This window comes from Argopecten irradians, chromosome 2, assembly GCF_041381155.1.
Source record: "Argopecten irradians isolate NY chromosome 2, Ai_NY, whole genome shotgun sequence".
NCBI lineage: Eukaryota > Metazoa > Mollusca > Bivalvia > Pectinida > Pectinidae > Argopecten > Argopecten irradians.
Genome location: NC_091135.1, coordinates 70,408,003 through 70,434,342, shown reverse-complemented (window position 1 = coordinate 70,434,342; position 26,340 = coordinate 70,408,003). Strand labels below are relative to the sequence as shown.

Below are 26,340 nucleotides of genomic sequence, written 5' to 3'. Positions count from 1 at the left end.
TTATTGATATTGTTCCGCTAATTTTGTTCAGTTTAAATTCGCAAATTCGAAGGGCGTCAGAACGCTTGTGATAAAGACCTTCCAAGTGAATATTTGCATCGGGGGAACACATACATAAAAAGTTGATTTTCTCCAAAAGTAAGTAAATTAAAATACATTAATTTTGCTGGAACACTAGAAAAATCATTCTGATTTCGGAAACGTTAGAATTATGAAGATATCTCGTACAGTATTTTAATTATTATAATTATATATTATGTAACTTAATAAGTTAATTAGGGGGAATTTCCCTTTAGCTCAATCGATAGAGAAGCGGACCAGTAAGTCCGGTGTGGCGGAATCGAGCCCGACTGGCGACACACTACTCTTGCCCTGTTACAAAAGGTATATTTTTGGATCGGGTCAGAAAAATATGACTGACTGGAGTCTCGTTAATACAGCTGATATTTTAAGAGAATGGCAATGCATTATCTACTTACCTATTTTGAAGACGAAGTTAATATCGTGATCGTCTTTGTCGTAAGGCCTATCCATGGTGAGGCGCATTCTGAAGGAGTAGCCCCTCCTTAGGATCAGATCGGGTGTCTCCTTTCTGAATGTACTTTTGTATCGGTTGGTGTGGTGCTTTTTGGTGTTTTCGGGGATGAGGAAGTCAATCTCCTTAACGTGGATATCTCCCTGGATTTCCTCTTCTGTAGCGTCCTCAAGAACTCCCAACACTACAACACAATCAAGTTTTAAACTCCTTAAAAAACAAATGTGTGTATACCTTGAATGGTCATGTTAAAGAAGACGAAATTTTAACAATGTCAATAACAATAATTTGACAAACAATTATTTTTACCCTGTATTACCGGTGAAGGTTTAATGTTGAAAATTACATACATAGTAGAAGTAAATTGTTGTACGGAATGGACGAGTAGAATTGCATATATACTGTAAATAATACTTCTGTATCTATGCATCAGCCAGTGGCCCTATGCCTGCACGGGAAGCAGATATCTGATTATGTTCTTTTGGATACTCCTAATGTCCTAAACATTCTATTGAATATTTTGGACGCGTTGATTTAAACTAACCTTACTCCATTACATATTTATCATTTCCAACTCGGCAAACATGTACAATAACAGTGTCCCAGTGAAGCTTTTAGTTACAGTACTAGCGGATATAGATATATAAATGTTACTATACACATAGATATGTAAATATTACTATTGACATAGATATGTTAAATGTTACTATTGATATAGATATGTAAGTGTTACTATAGACATAGATATGTAAATGTTACTATAGACATAGATATGTAAATGTTACTATAGACATAGATATGTAAATGTTACTATAGACATAGATATGTAAATGTTACTATAGACATAGATATGTAAATGTTACTATAGACATAGATATGTAAATGTTACTATAGACATAGATATGTAAATGTTACTATAGACATAGATATGTAAATGTTACTATAGACATAGATATTTAAATGTTACTATAGACATAGATATATAAATGTTACTATAGACATAGATATATAAATGTTACTATTGACATAGATATATCAATGGTACTATTGACATAGATATGTAGATGTTACTATTGACATAGATATGTAAATGTTACTATAGACATAGATATGTAGATGTTACTATTTACATAGATATTTAAATGGTACTATAGACATAGATATGTAAATGTTACTATTGACATAGATATATAAATGTTACTATTGACATAGATATGTAAATGTTACTATTGACATAGATATGTAAATGTTACTATTGACATAGATATATAAATGTTACTATTGACATAGATATATAAATGTTACTATAGACATAGATATATAAATGTTACTATTGACATAGATATGTAAATGTTACTATTGACATAGATATGTAAATGTTACTATAGACATAGATATATAAATGTTACTATTGACATAGATATATAAATGTTACTATAGACATAGATATGTAAATGTTACTATAGACATAGATATGTAAATGTTACTATAGACATAGATATGTAAATGTTACTATAGATATAGATATATAAATGTTACTATAGACATAGATATATAAATGTTACTATAGACATAGATATGTAAATGTTACTATAGACATAGATATGTAAATGTTACTATAGACATAGATATGTAAATGTTACTATAGACATAGATATATAAATGATACCATTGACATAGATATGTAAATGTTACTATAGACATAGATATGTAAATGTTACTATAGACATAGATATATAAATGTTACTATAGACATAGATATGTAAATGTTACTATAGACATAAATATATAAATGTTACTATAGACATAGATATAGTAAAATGTTACTATAGACATAGATATGTAAATGTTACTATAGACATAGATATGTAAATGTTACTATAGACATAGATATGTAAATGTTACTATAGATATATAAATGTTACTATAGACATAGATATATAAATGTTACTATAGACATAGATATGTAAATGTTACTATAGACATAGATATATAAATGTTACTATAGACATAGATATGTAAATGTTACTATAGACATAGATATATAAATGTTACTATAGACATAGATATATAAATGTTACTATAGACATAGATATGTAAATGTTACTATAGACATAGATATGTAAATGTTACTATAGACATAGATATATAAATGTTACTATAGACATAGATATGTAAATGTTACTATAGATATAGATATTTAAATGTTACTATAGACATAGATATGTAAATGTTACTAAAGACATAGATATGTAAATGTTACTATAGACATAGATATGTAAATGTTACTATAGATATAGATATGTAAATGTTACTATAGACATAGATATGTAAATGTTACTATTGACATAGATATGTAAATGTTACTATTGACATAGATATGTAAATGTTACTATAGACATAGATATATAAATGTTACTATAAATATGTAAATGTTACTATTGACATAGATATGTAAATGTTACTATAGACATAGATATGTAAATGTTACTATTGACATAGATATGTAAATGTTACTATTGACATAGATATGTAAATGTTACTATTGACATAGATATGTAAATGTTACTATAGACATAGATATGTAAATGTTACTATAGACATAGATATGTAAATGTTACTATTGACATAGATATGTAAATGTTACTATTGACATAGATATATAAATGTTACTATAGACATAGATATATAAATGTTACTATTGACATAGATATGTAAATGTTACTATTGACATAGATATGTAAATGTTACTATAGACATAGATATGTAAATGTTACTATTGACATAGATATATAAATGTTACTATTGACATAGATATGTAAATGTTACTATTGACATAGATATGTAAATGTTACTATAGACATAGATATGTAAATGTTACTATTGACATAGATATGTAAATGTTACTATAGACATAGATATGTAAATGTTACTATAGACATAGATATGTAAATGTTACTATAGACATAGATATGTAAATGTTACTATAGACATAGATATATAAATGTTACTATAGACATAGATATGTAAATGTTACTATAGATATATAAATGTTACTATAGACATAGATATGTAAATGTTACTATAGACATAGATATGTAAATGTTACTATAGACATAGATATGTAAATGTTACTATTGACATAGATATGTAAATGTTACTATAGACATAGATATGTAAATGTTACTATAGACATAGATATGTAAATGTTACTATTGACATAGATATGTAAATGTTACTATAGACATAGATATGTAAATGTTACTATAGACATAGATATGTAAATGTTACTATAGACATAGATATGTAAATGTTACTATAGACATAGATATGTAAATGTTACTATAGACATAGATATGTAAATGTTACTATAGACATAGATATGTAAATGTTACTATAGACATAGATATGTAAATGTTACTATAGACATAGATATGTAAATGTTACTATTGACATAGATATGTAAATGTTACTATAGACATAGATATGTAAATGTTACTATAGACATTGATATTAAATGTTACTATGACATAGATATGTAAATGTTACTATAAATAGATATAGATAATGTAAATGATACTATTGACATAGATATATTAAATGTTACTATTGACATAGATATGTAAATGTTACTATTGACATAGATATGTAAATGTTACTATTGACATAGATATGTAAATGTTACTATTGACATAGATATGTAAATGTTACTATTGACATAGATATTAAAATGTTACTATTGACATAGATATATAATGTTACTATTGACATAGATATGTAAATGTTACTATAGACATAGATATATAAATGTTACTATATGACATAGATATGTAAATGTTACTATAGACATAGATATGTAAATGTTACTATTGACATAGATATTTAAATGTTACTATTGACATAGATATATAAATGTTACTATTGACATAGATATGTAAATGTTACTATAGACATAGATATGTAAATGTTACTATAGACATAGATATGTAAATGTTACTATTGACATAGATATGTAAATGTTACTATTGACATAGATATGTAAATGTTACTATTGACATAGATATTTAAATGTTACTATTGACATAGATATATAAATGTTACTATAGACATAGATATATAAATGTTACTATAGACATAGATATGTAAATGTTACTATTGACATAGATATGTAAATGTTACTATAGACATAGATATGTAAATGTTACTATTGACATAGATATTTAAATGTTACTATTGACATAGATATGTAAATGTTACTATAGATATAGATATATAAATGTTACTATAGACATAGATATGTAAATGTTACTATAGACATAGATATGTAAATGTTACTATAGACATAGATATGTAAATGTTACTATAGACATAGATATGTAAATGTTACTATAGACATAGATATATAAATGTTACTATAGACATAGATATGTAAATGTTACTATAGACATAGATATATAAATGTTACTATAGACATAGATATGTAAATGTTACTATAGACATAGATATATATAAATGTTACTATAGACATAGATATGTAAATGTTACTATAGACATAGATATGTAAATGTTACTATAGACATAGATATATAAATGTTACTATAGACATAGATATGTAAATGTTACTATAGACATAGATATATAAATGTTACTATAGACATAGATATGTAGATGTTACTATTGACATAGATATGTAAATGTTACTATAGACATAGATATGTAAATGTTACTATAGACATAGATATGTAAATGTTACTATAGACATAGATATGTAAATGTTACTATAGACATAGATATGTAAATGTTACTAAAGACATAGATATATAAATGTTACTATAGACATAGATATGTAAATGTTACTATAGACATAGATATGTAAATGTTACTAATGACATAGATATGTAAATGTTACTATAGACATAGATATGTAAATGTTACTATAGACATAGATATGTAAATGTTACTATAGACATAGATATGTAAATGTTACTATAGACATAGATATGTAAATGTTACTATAGACATAGATATGTAAATGTTACTATATGACATAGATATGTAAATGTTACTATAGACATAGATATTAAATGTTACTATAGACATAGATATGTAAATGTTACTATAGACATAGATATGTAAATGTTACTATAGACATAGATATGTAAATGTTACTATAGACATAGATATGTAAATGTTACTATTGACATAGATATGTAAATGTTACTATAGACATAGATATGTAAATGTTACTATTGACATAGATATATAAATGTTACTATTGACATAGATATATAAATGTTACTATTGACATAGATATGTAAATGTTACTATTGACATAGATATATAAATGTTACTATTTACATAGATATTTAAATGTTACTATTGACATAGATATGTAAATGTTACTATTCACATAGATATGTAATGTTACTATTTACATAGATATGTAAATGTTACTGTTGACATAGATATATAAATGTAACTATTGACATAGATATGTAATGTTACTATAGACATAGATATGTAAATGTTACTATTGACATAGATATGTAAATGTTACTATAGATATATATATGTAAATGTTACTATAGACATAGATATGTAAATGTTGCTAAAGACATAGATATGTAAATGTTACTATAGACATAGATATGTAAATGTTACTATAGATATAGATATGTAAATGTTACTATAGACATAGATATGTAAATGTTACTATAGACATAGATATGTAAATGTTACTATAGACATAGATATGTAAATGTTACTATAGACATTGATATGTAAATGTTACTATTGACATAGATATGTAAATGTTACTATAGACATAGATATGTAAATGTTACTATTGACATAGATATGTAAATGTTACTATAGACATAGATATGTAAATGTTACTATAGACATAGATATGTAAATGTTACTATAGACATAGATATGTAAATGTTACTATTGACATAGATATGTAAATGTTACTATAGACATAGATATATAAATGTTACTATAGATATAGATATGTAAATGTTACTATAGACATAGATATGTAAATGTTACTATAGACATAGATATATAAATGTTACTATTGACATAGATATGTAAATGTTACTATTGACATAGATATGTAAATGTTACTATATTGACATAGATATGTTAAATGTTACTATAGAATAGATATGATATTAAATGTTACTATGACATAGATATTAAAGTTACATAGATATGTAATGTTCTAACATAGAATTAAATGTTACTATAGACATAGATATGTAAATGTTACTATACATAGATATGTAAATGTTACTATAGATATAGATATTTAAATTTACTATTGACATAAATATGTAAATGTTACTATGACATTAGATATGTAAATGTTACTATGACATAGATATGTAAATGTTACTATTGACATAGATATTTAAATGTTACTATTGACATAGATATGTAAATGTTACTATTGACATAGATATGTAAATGTTACTATGACATAGATATGTAAATGTTACTATGACATAGATATGTAAATGTTACTATTGACATAGATATGTAAATGTTACTATTGACATAGATATGTAAATGTTACTATAGACATAGATATGTAAATGTTACTATAGACATAGATATATAAATGTTACTATAGACATAGATATGTAAATGTTACTATGACATAGATATGTAAATGTTACTATAGACATAGATATATAAATGTTACTATTGACATATATATGTAAATGTTACTATAGACATAGATATGTAAATGTTACTATTGACATAGATATGTAAATGTTACTATAGACATAGATATATAAATGTTACTATTGACATAGATATGTAAATGTTACTATTGACATAGATATGTAAATGTTACTATTGACATAGATATGTAAATGTTACTATAGACATAGATATGTAAATGTTACTATTGACATAGATATGTAAATGTTACTATAGACATAGATATATAAATGTTACTATAGACATAGATATGTAAATGTTACTATAGATATATAAATGTTACTATAGACATAGATATGTAAATGTTACTATTGACATAGATATGTAAATGTTACTATTGACATAGATATTTAAATGTTACTATTGACATAGATATATAAATGTTACTATAGACATAGATATATAAATGTTACTATAGACATAGATATATAAATGTTACTATAGACATAGATATGTAAATGTTACTATAGACATAGATATGTAAATGTTACTATAGACATAGATATGTAAATGTTACTATAGACATAGATATATAAATGTTACTATAGATATAGATATATAAATGTTACTATAGACATAGATATGTAAATGTTACTATAGACATAGATATGTACATGTTACTATAGACATAGATATGTACATGTTACTATAGATATAGATATGTAAATGTTACTATAGACATAGATATGTAAATGTTACTATAGACATAGATATGTAAATGTTACTATAGACATAGATATGTAAATGTTACTATAGACATAGATATGTAAATGTTACTATAGACATAGATATATAAATGTTACTATAGACATAGATATGTAAATGTTACTATTGACATAGATATATAAATGTTACTATAAATATATAAATGTTACATAAATATGTAAAATGTTACTAATGACATAGATATGTAAATGTTACTATAGACCTAGATATGTAGATGTTACTATTGACATAGATATTTAAATGTTACTATAGATATAGGTATGTAAATGTTACTATTGACATAGGTATGTAAATGTTACTAATGACATTGATACGTAAATGTTACTATTGACATAGATAATTTTAAAATGTTACTATAGACATAGATATGTAAATGTTACTATAGACATAGATATGTAAATGTTACTATAGACATAGATATGTAAATGTTACTATTGACATAGATATGTAAATGTTACTATGACATAGATATGTAAATGTTACTATTGACATAGATATGTAAATGTTACTATTTACATAGATATTTAAATGTTACTATTGACATAGATATATAAATGGTACTATAGACATAGATATGTAGATGTTACTAATGACATAGATATATAAATGTTACTATAGACATAGATATGTAAATGTTACTATTGACATAGATATGTAAATGTTACTATAGACATAGATATGTAAATGTTACTATAGACATAGATATGTAAATGTTACTATAGACATAGATATGTAAATGTTACTATAGACATAGATATGTAAATGTTACTATAGACATAGATATATAAATGTTACTATAAATATATAAATGTTACTATAGACATAGATATATAAATGTTACTATAGACATAGATATGTAAATGTTACTATAGACCTAGATATGTAGATGTTACTATTTACATAGATATGTAAATGTTACTATAGACATAGATATATAAATGTTACTATAGACATAGATATGTAAATGTTACTATAGATATATAAATGTTACTATAGACATAGATATATAAATGTTACTATAGACATAGATATGTAAATGTTACTATAGACATAGATATATAAATGTTACTATAGACATAGATATGTAAATGTTACTATAGACATAGATATGTAAATGTTACTATAGACATAGATATGTAAATGTTACTATAGACATAGATATGTACATGTTACTATAGACATAGATATGTAAATGTTACTATAGACATAGATATGTAAATGTTACTATAGACATTGATATGTAAGTGTTACTATAGACATTGATATGTAAATGTTGCTAAAGACAGATATATAAATGTTACTATAGATATATATATATAAATGTTACTATAGACATAGATATGTAAATGTTACTATACATAGATATGTAAATGTTACTACTGACATAGATATGTAAATGTTACTATAGACATAGATATGTAAATGTTCCTATTGACATAGATATGTTAATGTTACTATAGACATAGATATGTAAATGTTACTATAGAAATAGATATGTAAATGTTACTTTTGTTATAGATATAAATGTAACTATTAACTTACAAGCGGACACAACGTCAGCAGTGGTATCAAGACCAAGTCTGGCTTTCTCCTCCTTCTCCTTGATTTTTTCCTTCACTTTCTCTGGTTGGTGTTTTTTTTCTAATTCACTTTTTGGTTCCTTCGGTTTGCAGCCATAGCGCTTAATCTTGTTAGGTACAATCCTGGCTTTCTTGGTACCTTTGCTACCTTTCTTGGATTGGGTACCTGTTGCTCCACTATCGCAGGGTTTACCTTGTTTGTACTTCGCATACATCCTTAAACAAACATTAGACTTCAACATCTATAAAAATGGCAAAAATAAGCGTTGAATAAAGAGACCGTTGCTATTTTAGATATCAAATAACATTAATGCACATTAGGCTGTATGGCCTTTAATTAAAACAACTATATTTAACTTAAAACAAAAATAAGTTGCATACGCATGTTTTATACTAGTTTACATTTGAAGATACATATTGTGACCATTCGGTAGTATTTGTTTCCAAGATCATGTCAGAAGCCTAGTTGTCAGTTACCTGTATGATACATTCTTGGTAAAGACTATGAGTAATAGACGCATCAGTATAACTTACTCTTTCTGCATAGGTTTGTAAACGCTAAGCGACATGATCACCATAACTATAATTCTGTTCTTATTTCTTAACCCAAAACTAGTATGAAGGTGGTGATCAGCCTTTGAAAGTACCTTCTCAAGTCGCATCTCAGCAGCAATACGTAGTGTTGAAAAATAAATAAAATGGCTAATACGCCAATAAACATTGGAGGAAGTCTAGAAAATTGTCTGATAATTTGTTTATGGACAAGAAAAAACGGTACAATGGATGATTTTTAATCATTTGTTTTGTATTTCTATATGAAAATCTTTATACTACACTTTTAAACTTCTAGTGTTTGCCGCTAGGGATCTCAAGACGATTTCGCGTGACTAGCTATGACTGTAGATTAGTGTGACTCTACTAGGGACTACATGTACATGCATTGATATGTTTCAGAGGAAAACACATATTGCATTAATGTTGACAAAATAAGTACTTGTCAACTTAAGCAGCAAAACAAGATTATTTACATAAAAGACTTTCCCGTTAAAATTAATCTGTTTCATTACATTGTTAATCATGCTACTGTGTTCTACCTTTTGGAGAATAATTACTAGGAAATGAAGATTTAATCCAGTGATCAACAGTGGATATCTTACATGAATTTGGCAAATTTAGGTAACAGTGACCTATTGTTTTAATTGACCAAGAAAAATGTAAATTCACATATGGGATCCAAAGCATGTTAAACTTGAATTTTATTGAAAGTTATGTCATTGCGATATACTTTTTAATAAAAGTATAATAGGATCATCAATTTGATGATTATGTTGAATAATTGATGATTAACTGATTCACCGTCACATAATATCTTATTAACATCCGGAATTAGCATTAAATGGGCTAAATAAAAAAAAATATGTTATAAAAACTGACTGGTGGGATGTCCAAATAATTGATAGGTTGGATGACCAATTAAAAGGTGTGATGACCAATTGATAGGTGTGGTGACCAATTGATAGGTATGATGACCAATTGATAGGTTGGATGACCAATTGATGGATTGGATGACCAATTGATGGATTGGATGACCAATTAAAAGGTGTGATGACAAATTGATTGGTGTGATGACCAATTAAAAGGTGTAATGACCAATTGATAGGTTGGATGAGCAATTGATGGATTGGATGACCAATTGAAAGGTGTGATGACCAATTAAAAGGTGTGATTAGTTGACCAATTGAATTAGTGTGATGACCAATTAAAGGTGTATGACCAATTGATGGATTGGATGACCAATTAAAGGTGTGATGACCAATTGATGGGTGATGACCAATTGATTGGTGATGATGACCAATTGATTGGTGTGATGACAATTGATTGGTGTGATGACCAATTGATTGTGTGATGACCAATTGATTGGTGTGATGACCAATTGATAGGTGTGATGACCAATTGATAGGTGTGATGACCAATTGATAGGTGTGATGACCAATTGATAGGTGTGATGACCAATTGATTGGTGTGATGACCAATTGATTGGTGTGATGACCAATTGATAGGTGTGATGACCAATTGATAGGTGTGATGACCAATTGATAGGTGTGATGACCAATTGATAGGTGTGATGACCAATTGATAGGTGTGATGACCAATTGATAGGTGTGATGACCAATTGATAGGTGTGATGACCAATTGATAGGTGTGATGACCAAATGATAGGTGTGATGACCAATTGGTTGATGACCAATTGGTGTGATGACAAATTGACAGGTGTGATGACCAATTGATTGGTGTGATGACCTATTGATAGGTGTGATGACCAAATGATAGGTGTGATGACCAATTGATTGGTGTGATGACAAATTGAAAGGTGTGATGACCAATTAAAAGGTGTGTTGACCAATTGATTAGTGTGATGACCAATTAATAGGTGTAATGACCAATTGATAGGTTGGATGACCAATTGATTGGTGTGATGACCAATTGATTGGGGTGGTGACCAATTGATTGGTGTGATGACCAATTGATTGGTGTGATGACCAATTGATAGGTGTGATGACCAATTGATTGGTGTGATGACCAATTGATTGGTGTGATGACCAATTGATAGGTGTGATGACCAATTGATAGGTGTGATGACCAATTGATTGGTGTGATGACCAATTGATAGGTGTGATGACCAATTGATAGGTGTGATGACCAAATGATAGGTGTGATGGCCAATTGATAGGTGTGATGACCAATTGATTGGTGTGATGACCAATTGATAGGTGTGATGACCAATTGATAGGTGTGATGACCAAATTGATAGGTGTGATGACCAATTGATAGGTGTGATGACCAATTGATAGGTGTGATGACCAATTGATTGGTGTGATGACCAATTGATAGGTGTGATGACCAATTGATTGGTGTGATGACCAATTGATTGATTGATAGGTGTGATGACCAATTGATAGGTGTGATGACCAATTGATTGGTGTGATGACCAATTGATTGGTGTGATGACCAATTGATAGGTGTGATGACCAATTGATAGGTGTGATGACCAAATGATAGGTGTGATGACCAATTGATAGGTGTGATGACCAATTGATTGGTGTGATGACCAATTGATAGGTGTGATGACCAATTGATAGGTGTGATGACCAATTGATAGGTGTGATGACCAATTGATAGGTGTGATGACCAATTGATTGGTGTGATGACCAATTGATAGGTGTGATGACCAATTGATTGGTGTGATGACCAATTGATTGGTGTGATGACCAATTGATAGGTGTGATGACCAATTGATAGGTGTGATGACCAATTGATAGGTGTGATGACCAATTGATAGGTGTGATGACCAATTGATTGGTGTGATGACCAATTAAAAGGTGTGATGACCAATTGATTGGTGTGATGACCAATTGATAGGTGTGATGACCAATTGATAGGTGTGATGACCAATTGATAAGTGTGATGACCAAATGGTTGGTGTGATGACCAATTTATTGTTGTGATGACCAATTGATTGGTGTGATGACCAATTGATAGGTGTGATGACCAATTGATAGGTGTGATGACCAATTGATTGGTGTGATGACCAATTGATAGGTGTGATGACCAATTGATAGGTGTGATGACCAATTGATAGGTGTGATGACCAATTGATTGGTGTGATGACCAATTGATTGGTGTGATGACCAATTAAAAGATGTGATGACCAATTGATAGGTGTGATGACCAATTGATTGGTGTGATGACCAATTGATAGGTGTGATGACCAATTAAAAGGTGTGATGACCAATTAAAAGGTGTGATGACCAATTGATTGGTGTGATTACAAAATTGATAGGTGTGATGACCAATTGATAGGTGTGATTACAAAATTGATAGGTGTGGTGACCAAATATTACGATTTAGAATGACTGATATGAGTTTTACGATGCATTTTAATGATTATATAGCGTTCTTAACATGGTAATTTTTCGATTTAAAGCTACCTGCATTTATAAATGATAATTGTGTCGTCATAACATTATGCAACCCTACTCGATCTGAATATACCGGCTTCAAACCATCGGCACATTGTTGTGTAACATAAAAAATGAATTAATTGTCTCGCTAAGGTATATAAACAAAGTGATCTTTTAAGAGACATTTTTTTAAATAGTACATAGGATCCCTTGATGGACATTTTTAGACTAGTTCGTGTTTATTGAATTATTACTATTTAAGGTTTGACATTATGTGCTTGAACGTTTTAGGAAATGCGCCGCGCAGCGGAAAATTTTCTAAAGATTACGTAAGGTCCTCAATATTTTGTAATCATCCCCCGGTTACATGGTCAGGTGAACTTCGACCCCTACTGGGTCTGACTGATGAAACAGACAGGTGATAACATGTTCTGATAGGAATAGACTTCAGTGCGCCATAGTGTGTAAATTTACAGTATTGTAATAGACTTGTATACGTGTCATTAGAGTCTAGGTTACCAACAACATGTTGTGCACCATACCCTGTTAGTATAATCAATACCTACCGTCTAAATATAGACACCAACTTAAAGGTAATGGTGAAAATACAGGTAGAGCCATTACAGGTAAAATAAGTTTATCATATCAGGTAATTTATTTAGACTTAGAATTAGTGGTTTAGCTTACCTGGAGTTATCAGCTTAACAGACCTTATTGGTACAGATATGGTTCAGACAATAAGCAGTACTGGTCAACGGCTGTTCTCAGACCAACTTCGGTTAGACGCTAAGCAAACAACAAAGCTGCTTTGAGCCAATGTAAATCAGTGCGAATGAAAGGACGCACTTGCACAGCAGGTTAGTCTGGGTTGCATTATACACGAGTTAGTCTGTGGAGTGATGTGGCCTTGAGACTATTATCACACAAAAGAAGATATCCTGTTCGCCTGCTTGACGATCGTTTAGGTTTTAATTACGTGGCAATTGTATGACGTATGTCCGTAGTATGTCCGTATATGTCTATTTTCGTTATACTTCTCAATTAAGAAAATAAACGGTGTGGGAAAATATCACTAATTAATTGTATGCAGTCTCTCATGACAATAACAATTTTCTAAATGTATTAATGTCGGTATTTAACAGTAAGTTCGATCTTTTACTCAGATCAGGGTGCATTGTTTTATGTCATGATAGAAACACATGTCATATAAACTTATAAAGATCGGTATACCCTAAAAATTGCCATGTTTCGAGCGCAATATATACGTATTTAGCGAATAAAGAAATCAATTCCTTTTTTCCTCAATTTAGTCTCTACATTGTACCTTTATTATTGTATCAGTGCACATTGTTCCTGTATTATTGCGTCAGTATACATTGTACCTGTATTATTGTATCAGTATACATTGTACCTGTATTATTGTATCAGTATACATTGTACCTGTATTATTGTATCAATATACATTGTTCCTCTTTTATTGTATCAGTATACATTGTACCTGTATTATTGTATCAGTATACATTGTACCTGTATTATTGTATCAGTATACATTGTACCTGTATTATTGTATCAGTATACATTGTACCTGTATTATTGTATCAGTATACATTGTACCTGTATTATTGTATCAGTATACATTGTACCTGTATTATTGTATCAGTATACATTGTACCTGTATTATTGTATCAGTATACATTGTACCTGTATTATTGTATCAGTATACATTGTACCTGTATTATTGTATCAGTATACATTGTACCTGTATTATTGTATCAGTATACATTGTACCTGTATTATTGTATCAGTATACATTGTACCTGTATTATTGTATCAGTATACATTGTACCTGTATTATTGTATCAGTATACATTGTACCTGTATTATTGTATCAGTATACATTGTACCTGTATTATTGTATCAGTATACATTGTGTACCTGTATTATTGTATCAGTATCAGTATACATTGTACCTGTATTATTGTATCAGTATACATTGTACCTGTATTATTGTATCAGTATACATTGTACCTGTATTATTGTATCAGTATACATTGTACCTGTATTATTGTATCAGTATACATTGTACCTGTATTATTGTATCAGTATACATTGTACCTGTATTATTGTATCAGTATACATTGTACCTGTATTATTGTATCAGTATACATTGTACCTGTATTATTGTATCAGTATACATTGTACCTGTATTATTGTATCAGTATACATTGTACCTGTATTATTGTATCAGTATACATTGTACCTGTATTATTGTATCAGTATACATTGTACCTGTATTATTGTATCAGTATACATTGTACCTGTATTATTGTATCAGTATACATTGTACCTGTATTATGTATCAGTATACATTGTACCTTATTATTATTGTATCAGTATACATTGTACCTGTATTATTGTATCAGTATACATTGTACCTGTATTATTGTATCAGTATACATTGTACCTGTATTATTGTATCAGTATACATTGTACCTGTATTATTGTATCAGTATACATTGTACCTGTATTATTGTATCAGTATACATTGTACCTGTATTATTGTATCAGTATACATTGTACCTGTATTATTGTATCAGTATACATTGTACCTGTATTATTGTATCAGTATACATTGTACCTGTATTATTGTATCAGTATACATTGTACCTGTATTATTGTATCAGTATACATTGTACCTGTATTATTGTATCAGTATACATTGTACCTGTATTATTGTATCAGTATACATTGTACCTGTATTATTGTATCAGTATACATTGTACCTGTATTATTGTATCAGTATACATTGTACCTGTATTTGTATTCATTGTATCAGTATACATTGTACCTGTATTATTGTATCAGTATACATTGTACCTGTATTATTGTATCAGTATACATTGTACCTGTATTATTGTATCAGTATACATTGTACCTGTATTATTGTATCAGTATACATTGTACCTGTATTATTGTATCAGTATACATTGTACCTGTATTATTGTATCAGTATACATTGTACCTGTATTATTGTATCAGTATACATTGTACCTGTATTATTGTATCAGTATACATTGTACCTGTATTATTGTATCAGTATACATTGTACCTGTATTATTGTATCAGTATACATTGTACCTGTATTATTGTATCAGTATACATTGTACCTGTTTTATTGTATCAGTATACATTGTACCTGTATTATTGTATCAGTATACATTGTACCTGTATTATTGTATCAGTATACATTGTACCTGTATTATTGTATCAGTATACATTGTACCTGTATTATTGTATCAGTATACATTGTACCTGTATTATTGTATCAGTATACATTGTACCTGTATTATTGTATCAGTATACATTGTACCTGTATTATTGTATCAGTATACATTGTACCTGTATTATTGTATCAGTATACATTGTACCTGTATTATTGTATCAGTATACATTGTACCTGTATTATTGTATCAGTATACATTGTACCTGTATTATTGTATCAGTATACATTGTACCTGTTCAGTATACATTGTACCTGTATTATTGTATCAGTATACATTGTACCTGTATTATTGTATCAGTATACATTGTACCTGTATTATTGTATCAGTATACATTGTACCTGTATTATTGTATCAGTATACATTGTACCTGTATTATTGTATCAGTATACATTGTACCTTTATTATTGTATCAGTATACATTGTACATGTACATTGTACCTGTATTATTGTATCAGTATACATTTTACCTGTATTATTGTATCAGTAAACATTGTACCTGTATTATTGTATCAGTATACATTGTACCTGTATTATTGTATCAGTATACATGTTCAGTATACATTGTACCTGTATTATTGTATCAGTATACATTGTACCTGTATTATTGTATCAGTATACATTGTACCTGTATTATTGTATCAGTATACATTGTACCTGTATTATTGTATCAGTATACATTGTACCTGTATTATTGTATCAGTATACATTGTACCTGTATTATTGTATCAGTATACATTGTACCTGTATTATTGTATCAGTATACATTGTACCTGTATTATTGTGTCAGTATACATTGTACCTGTATTATTGTATCAGTATACATTGTACCTGTATTATTGTATCAGTATACATTGTACCTGTATTATTGTATCAGTATACATTGTACCTGTATTATTGTATCAGTATACATTGTACCTGTATTATTGTATCAGTATACATTGTACCTGTATTATTGTATCAGTATACATTGTACCTGTATTATTGTTCAGTATACATTGTACCTGTATTATTGTATCAGTATACATTGTACCTGTATTATTGTATCAGTATACATTGTACCTGTATTATTGTATCAGTATACATTGTACCTGTATTATTGTATCAGTATACATTGTACCTGTATTATTGTATCAGTATACATTGTACCTGTATTATTGTATCAGTATACATTGTACCTGTATTATTGTATCAGTATACATTGTACTGTATTATTGTATCAGTATACATTGTACCTGTATTATTGTATCAGTATACATTGTACCTGTATTATTGTATCAGTATACATTGTACCTGTATTATTATATCATTGTACCTGTATTATTGTATCAGTATACATTGTACCTGTATTATTGTATCAGTATACATTGTACCTGTATTATTGTATCAGTATACATTGTACCTGTATTATTGTATCAGTATACATTGTACCTGTATTATTGTATCAGTATACATTGTACCTGTATTATTGTATCAGTATACATTGTACCTGTTCAGTATACATTGTACCTGTATTATTGTATCAGTATACATTGTACCTGTATTATTGTATCAGTATACATTGTACCTGTATTATTGTATCAGTATACATTGTACCTGTATTATTGTATCAGTATACATTGTACCTGTATTATTGTATCAGTATACATTGTACCTGTATTATTGTATCAGTATACATTGTACCTGTATTATTGTATCAGTATACATTGTACCTGTATTATTGTATCAGTATACATTGTACCTGTATTATTGTATCAGTCAGTATACATTGTACCTGTTCATTGTTTCAGTATACATTGTACCTGTATTATTGTATCAGTATACATTGTACCTGTATTATTGTATCAGTATACATTGTACCTGTATTATTGTATCAGTATACATTGTACCTGTATTATTGTATCAGTACATTGTACTGTATATGTATCAGTATACATTGTACCTGTATTATTGTATCAGTATACATTGTACCTGTATTATTGTATCAGTATACATTGTACCTGTATTATTGTATCAGTATACATTGTACCTGTATTATTGTATCAGTATACATTGTATCTGTATTATTGTATCAGTATACATTGTACCTGTATTGGTGTATCAGTATACATTGTACCTGTATTATTGTATCAGTATACATTGTACCTGTATTATTGTATCAGTATACATTGTACCTGTATTATTGTATCAGTATACATTGTACCTGTATTATTGTATCAGTATACATTGTACCTGTATTATTGTATCAGTATACATTGTACCTGTATTATTGTATCAGTATACATTGTACCTGTATTATTGTATCAGTATACATTGTACCTGTATTATTGTATCAGTATACCATTGTACCTGTATTATTGTGTATCAGTATACATTGTACCTGTATTATTGTATCAGTATACATTGTACCTGTATTATTGTATCAGTATACATTGTACCTGTATTATTGTATCAGTATACATTGTACCTGTATTATTGTATCAGTATACATTGTACCTTATTATTGTATCAGTATACATTGTACCTGTATTATTGTATCAGTATACATTGTACCTGTATTATTGTATCAGTATACATTGTACCTGTATTATTGTATCAGTATACATTGTACCTGTATTATTGTATCAGTATACATTGTACCTGTATTATTGTATCAGTATACATTGTACCTGTATTATTGTATCAGTATACATTGTACCTGTATTATTGTATCAGTATACATTGTACCTGTATTATTGTATCAGTATACATTGTACCTGTATTATTGTATCAGTATACATTGTACCTGTATTATTGTATCAGTATACATTGTACCTGTATTATTGTATCAGTATACATTGTACCTGTATTATTGTATCAGTATACATTGTACCTGTATTATTGTATCATTATACATTGTATCTGTATTATTGTATCAGTATACATTGTACCTGTATTATTGTATCAGTATACATTGTACCTGTTTTATTGTATCAGTATACATTGTACCTGTATTATTGTATCAGTATACATTGTACCTGTATTATTGTATCAGTATACATTGTACCTGTATTATTGTATCAGTATACATTGTACCTGTATTATTGTATCAGTATACATTGTACCTGTATTATGTGTATTCAGTATATACATTGTACCTGTATTATTGTATCAGTATACATTGTACCTGTATTAGTGTATCAGTATACATTGTACCTGTATTATTGTATCAGTATACATTGTACCTGTAGTATTGTATCAGTATACATTGTACCTTTATTATTGTATCAGTATACATTGTACCTGTACATTGTACCTGTATTATTGTATCAGTATACATTGTACCTGTATTATTGTATCAGTATACATTGTACCTGTATTATTGTATCAGTATACATTGTACCTGTATTATTGTATCAGTATACATTGTACCTGTATTATTGTATCAGTATACATTGTACCTGTATTATTGTATCAGTATACATTGTACCTGTTCAGTATACATTGTACCTGTATTATTGTATCAGTATACATTGTACCTGTATTATTGTATCAGTATACATTGTACCTGTATTATTGTATCAGTATACATTGTACCTGTATTATTGTATCAGTATACATTGTACTGTACTGTATTATTGTATCATTATACATTGTACCTGTATTATTGTATCAGTATACATTGTACCTGTATTATTGTATCAGTATACATTGTACCTGTATTATTGTATCAGTATACATTGTACCTGTATTATTGTATCAGTATACATTGTACCTGTATTATTGTATCAGTATACATTGTACCTGTATTATTGTATCAGTATACATTGTACCTGTATTATTGTATCAGTATACATTGTACCTGTATTATTGTATCAGTATACATTGTACCTGTATTATTGTATCAGTATACATTGTACATCTATAATTGTATCATATATCATTATACATGTAGTATTATTGTATCAGTATACATTGTACCTGTATTATTGTATCAGTATACATTGTACCTGTTATATGTATCATATACATTGTACCTGTATTATTGTATCAGTATACATTGTACCTGTATTATTGTATCAGTATACATTGTACCTGTTCAGTATCATATACATTGTACCTGTATTATTGTATCAGTATACATTGTACTGTATTATTGTATCAGTATACATTGTACCTGTATTATTGTAGTATACATTGTACCTTATTATTGTACATAACATCTACTTGTACCTGTATTATTGTATCAGTATACATTGTACCTGTATTATTGTATCAGTATACATTGTACCTGTATTATTGTATCAGTATACATTGTACCTGTATTATTGTATCAGTATACATTGTACCTGTATATATTGTATCAGTATACATTGTACCTGTATTATCGTATCATATACATTGTACCTGTACCTGTATTATTGTATCAGTATACATTGTACCTGTATTATTGTATCAGTATACATTGTACCTGTATTATTGTATCAGTATACATTGTACCTGTATTATTGTAACAGTATACATTGTACCTGTATTGTTGTGTCAGTATACATTGTACCTGTATTATTGTATCAGTATATATTGTACCTGTTCAGTATACCATGTACCTGTATTATTGTATCAGTATACATTGTACCAGTATTATTGTATCAGTATACATTTTACCTGTATTATTGTATCAGTGTACATTCTTCCTGTATTATTGTATCAGTATACATTGTACCTGTTCAGTATACATTGTACCTGTATCATTGTATCAGTATACATTGTACCTGTATTATTGCATCAGTATACATTGTATCAGTATTATTGTATCAGAATTCAAAAATAGTGACTTCAATGCTTAAGTGGTCATGATGTTTTCATTAATATATATAAGCAGTTACTGTAAATATGCACTACATACAAAAATCAATTTCTATTTACATAGTTTGTACATATCAACTTTTAACGAGGTCTTTTCCATATTGTCAATATAATCAAATACCATCAAAAAATGAAGATACAAAATTCCATTTTCTTATTATTTTTCTTTTCTTTACTGGATACGAATTCAAGTCGAAATCTTCAATTTTTTTTGTAGAAAAATAGATAGGTTTTTCACTCTTCAACTGAAGGAATTTTTATTGCAATTTACAACGATATATATAATATTTCAATGATAAAATCAAAAAATTTAACTGATCCTCAAAACAATTGTCTACAATGCCAACGACCATTATGGTCGGTTCTCTATATAACTCTACATCATAATTGTTCTTAAGTAAAAACATAAAGGATGACCATATTGACTGTGAATGGCAACATTCCCAAAATAAGTGCAATTGTGTTTTTCTACAATCTTTACAAAAACTACACCTTTCTGTTTCACTCAGTTTAAATTGAATTAGTTTAGTGTTGGTACATATTATTTTATGGAGAAATTTGAATTGAAAGTTCTGGAGTTTTGTGTCATCTGTGACATTCTGAGGTATGAGAAAAATTTTCTGCCAAACTTCTTTGGGAATGTTGACATTCCAAGTTTCTAACCATGAGTTTTGAATTTTATATGGAGGTTCGAGTATAAACTTTAATATATGATAATAAAAATACTTTGTAACTTGATCATATTTTTTTTAAATATTTAATAACTATGTTTTGTTTTGATTCCTTTTCAGGAATCTGTTGAAGCACTCTATTCTTCCATTGCAATGGTATTCAACTGATTGCTCCATAGAACTCAATAGTTTTCAAATTTTATTTTTCACATAATTTTTCAAAAGTTAAGAAAACATTATTTTCTACTATATCCTTAATGAAAAAAATTCCTTTTTCACACTAACGTTTGTTAATAAAAATTTTGTTATCAATCTTAATGGAATTGTTTAACCATAATGGTTGTGATGCAACCATGGCTGGGGTTGTGGGGGATCATCACCATTTAACTCTGCCCATGTCATAAATATTTCTTTCCAAAGCTGGTTTACATATTCACTTACTTCAAAAAGCCCTTCTTTTTTAGTCCGAATACCTTGTCTCCTCCAAATGATTCAATACTATCTAAAATCAATGTCTTCCACGGAGAACAGTTCAATAGGTCTAACATTTTTTTTAATCCAGCACATTTTCAAAACATGACAAAAGGTTGAAACATGAGGTACACGTATGCCCCCATAATTAAAATCGCCATACCTGACTTTACGTTTAACTTTATCTATCTTGCCATCCAAAATAAATTCAAAAAGCATTTCTGTAATTCTTGCACAATATCTGAAGGAGGGTCTTGTAAGACTGTCAAAGATTGGATAAAAAAAAAGGACAGAGCTAAACTTTTTATAACAGTTACTTGGAAGTCCTTTTGGAATATATATAGTCTGAAAGATATACATATTAACAAGGACGTATATGAGACTTATAAATCCTTGATTTTAAGAAAGACAATGCTGATTGTGGTTTCCTGAAGCCAGAGACGAAACGTAACAGGGAAAGGGACAAAAGTCCTCAATATTTTGTTTAGGGGGTACGGGGGTCTCCCCCGGGGAAAAAATTACTATTTAGAATGGCTGAGATGAGTTTTACTATGGATTTGGATAAATTTTCGTGCGCTGACGGCGCGAGATATTGTTGTTGTTTGGGAAGTCCGGGGGTCTCCCCTGGGGATGAATTTACGATGTAGAATGGTTGAGATGAGTTTTACAATGAATTTTGATGATTTTAAAGCGTTCTTAACACAGTAATTTTTCGATTTAAAGTTACCTGAATTTAGAAAAGATAATTGTGAATGTCGTCATACCATTATGCAATCCTACTCGATCTGAACATACCGGATTCATACCATCGGCACATTGTTGTGCAACTCAAAATACGAATGAATTAATTGTCTTGCTAAGACAAATAAACAAATCTTTTGAAATACTATATTCCCTTGATGGACATTTTTAGTCTAGTTCGTGTTTAATGAATGTTCTTTCTGCAGATGTTGTAAAAAAATTGAGGATAAAACCCACTTCATTTTAAGTGTTCCGTTAGCTCTTCAGTGAGAACTATTTTCTTTAATTGTCATAAAGATTTAATTAACCACCATCTAACAGATTTTGAAAAAATGATAAGACTATTGTCTTCTAATGATCTAAACCTCTGCAGGAATTACGCCTCTTTGTTAAAAGGCATTTGAACTGAGGAAAGCTGGCTTGATAAAGCTGTTGTTTTGATCTACTGTGTAATATGTACGTGTAGGTTTTGCTATCGATCCCTTTTGTATGAATGTAAGGAAGCGATAAAATTGAATTGGATTGAATTGAATTATTAAAAGTTTGAACATTACGCTCTTGAACGTATTAGGAAACGCGCTGCGCAGCGGGAAATTAAAAAAAAGTACGGAAAATGTGTAGGAGGACCTTTTTTCTTTCAAATGTGCATTTTTAGAACATTTCACTCGGCCAAGATGGGGTGGGGGAGGGGGGCAAGAAGACATGTTTGCGCCCACCCTCCCGCTTCCTACACCCCTGTTTGCAGTTTCCAAATCGTCACCACTCCTTCTTTTATTCATGAATTTATAGAAAAAGAGAAATGGAATTTATTTCTGACAGGGATAGTTAAATTTCCTTAAAGGCCCACTACTTTTCCAGAGCAAACCATAAATGTTTCTTAAAACATTAATAACACCAGAAAATATATACCGATGGCCTAAGCTGAGGTTACAACACCAAACATATGCACGATTTCCTGCGTAATATATGATAACAGTGGAAAGACATTTCGCTGTTTTGCCGTCTGGCGCAGTGATAGTCAAATACCGCGCGGTATTTAGTATGACGGCGGGAGACATAAGACGACCCGCGTTATGAAAATTAACATTTTATTTATTTTCATCAAATTGTTCAGATGGTGATGATACATGTAGTATTAACGGTAAGTTAATAACTTTTGCGACTCTACAAAATTATCGATCTCGTTTTACATTCCCATTTTAAAAATTAAAAGCCGTTCCGGAAAGGTAGTGGCCCTTTAAAAACGAATATCCTCTGATACATGGTCAGGTGAACTTCGACCCCTACTGGGTCTGACTGATGAAACAGACAGGTGATAACATGTTCCGATAGGAGTAGACTTCAGTGTACCATAGTGTGTAAATTTACAGTATTGTAATAGACTTGAATACGTGTCATTAGAGTCTAGGTTACCAACAACATGTTGTGCACCATACCCTGTTAGTATAATCAATACCTACCGTCTAAATATAGACACCAACTTAAAGGTAATGGTGAAAATACAGGTAGAGCCATTACAGGTAAAATAAGTTTATCATATCAGGTAATTTATTTAGACTTAGAATTAGTGGTTTAGCTTACCTGGAGTTATCAGCTTAACAGACCTTATTGGTACAGATATGGTTCAGACAATAAGCAGTACTGGTCAACGGCTGTTCTCAGACCAACTTCGGTTAGACGCTAAGCAAACAACAGCTGCTTTGAGCCAAAGTAACAGCAGTGCGAATGAAAGGACGCGCTTGAATGATCATGAGCTCAACTTTTAAACACAGCAGGTTAGTCTGGGTTGCATTATACACGAGTACGTTAGCTGGAGTGATGTGGCCTTGAGACTATTATCACACAAAAGAAGATATCCTGTTCGCCTGCATGACGATCGTTTAGGTTTTAATTACGTGGCAATTGTATGACGTATGTCCGTAGTATGTCCGTATATGTCTATTTTCGTTATACTTCTCAATTAAGAAAATAAACGGTGTAGGAAAATATTACTTATTTGTATGCAGTCTCTCATGACAATAACAATTTTCTAAATGTATTAATGTCGGTATTTAACAGTAAGTTCGATCTTTTACTGAGATCACATGTCATATAAACTTATAAAGATCGGTATACCCTAAAAATTGCCATGTTTCGAGCGCAATATATACGTATTTAGCGAATAAAGAAATCAAATCCTTTTTTCCTCAATTTAGTTTCTACATTGTACCTTTATTATTGTATCAGTATACATTGTACTTGTAATATTTTATCAGTATACATTGTACCTGTATTATTGTATCATTATACATTGTACCTGTATTATTGTATCAGTATACATTGTACCTGTTCAGTATACATTGTACCTGTATTATTGTATCAGTATACATATTTGTACCTGTATTATTGTATCAGTATACATTGTACCTGTTCAGTATACATTGTACCTGTATTATTGTATCAGTATACATTGTACCTGTATTATTGTATCAGTATACATTGTACCTGTATTATTGTATCAGTATACATTGTACCTGTTCAGTATACATTGTACCTGTATTATTGTATCAGTATACATTGTACCTGTATTATTGTATCAGTATACATTGTACCTGTATTATTGTATCAGTATACATTGTACCTGTATTATTGTATCAGTATACATTGTACCTGTATTATTGTATCAGTATACATTGTACCTGTATTATTGTATCAGTATACATTGTACCTGTATTATTGTATCAGTATACATTGTACCTGTATTATTGTATCAGTATACATTGTACCTGTATTATTGTATCAGTATACATTGTACCT

General features: G+C 29.0%; 1 protein-coding gene across 2 annotated transcripts in view; it reads right to left on the bottom strand.

The window, feature by feature from the left end:
* LOC138316352 (annulin-like) overlaps positions 1-25,285 on the bottom strand; it is a 77,435-nt gene extending 52,150 nt beyond the window's left edge. Inside the window, exons 1-4 of one of the 2 annotated variants that reach the window (XM_069258047.1) lie at positions 25,126-25,285; positions 14,223-14,308; positions 9,536-9,789; positions 480-719 (exon numbers count right to left, since the gene is read on the bottom strand). In XM_069258047.1, coding sequence (XP_069114148.1) covers positions 480-719; positions 9,536-9,788 — 493 coding nt within the window. In that variant the 5' untranslated portion in view covers position 9,789; positions 14,223-14,308; positions 25,126-25,285. Of the gene's footprint in view, positions 1-479; positions 720-9,535; positions 9,790-14,222; positions 14,388-25,125 lie in introns of those variants that run through there. The other variant, XM_069258046.1, reaches the window with a different exon arrangement.
* Between the last annotated feature and the right edge of the window lie 1,055 nt (positions 25,286-26,340).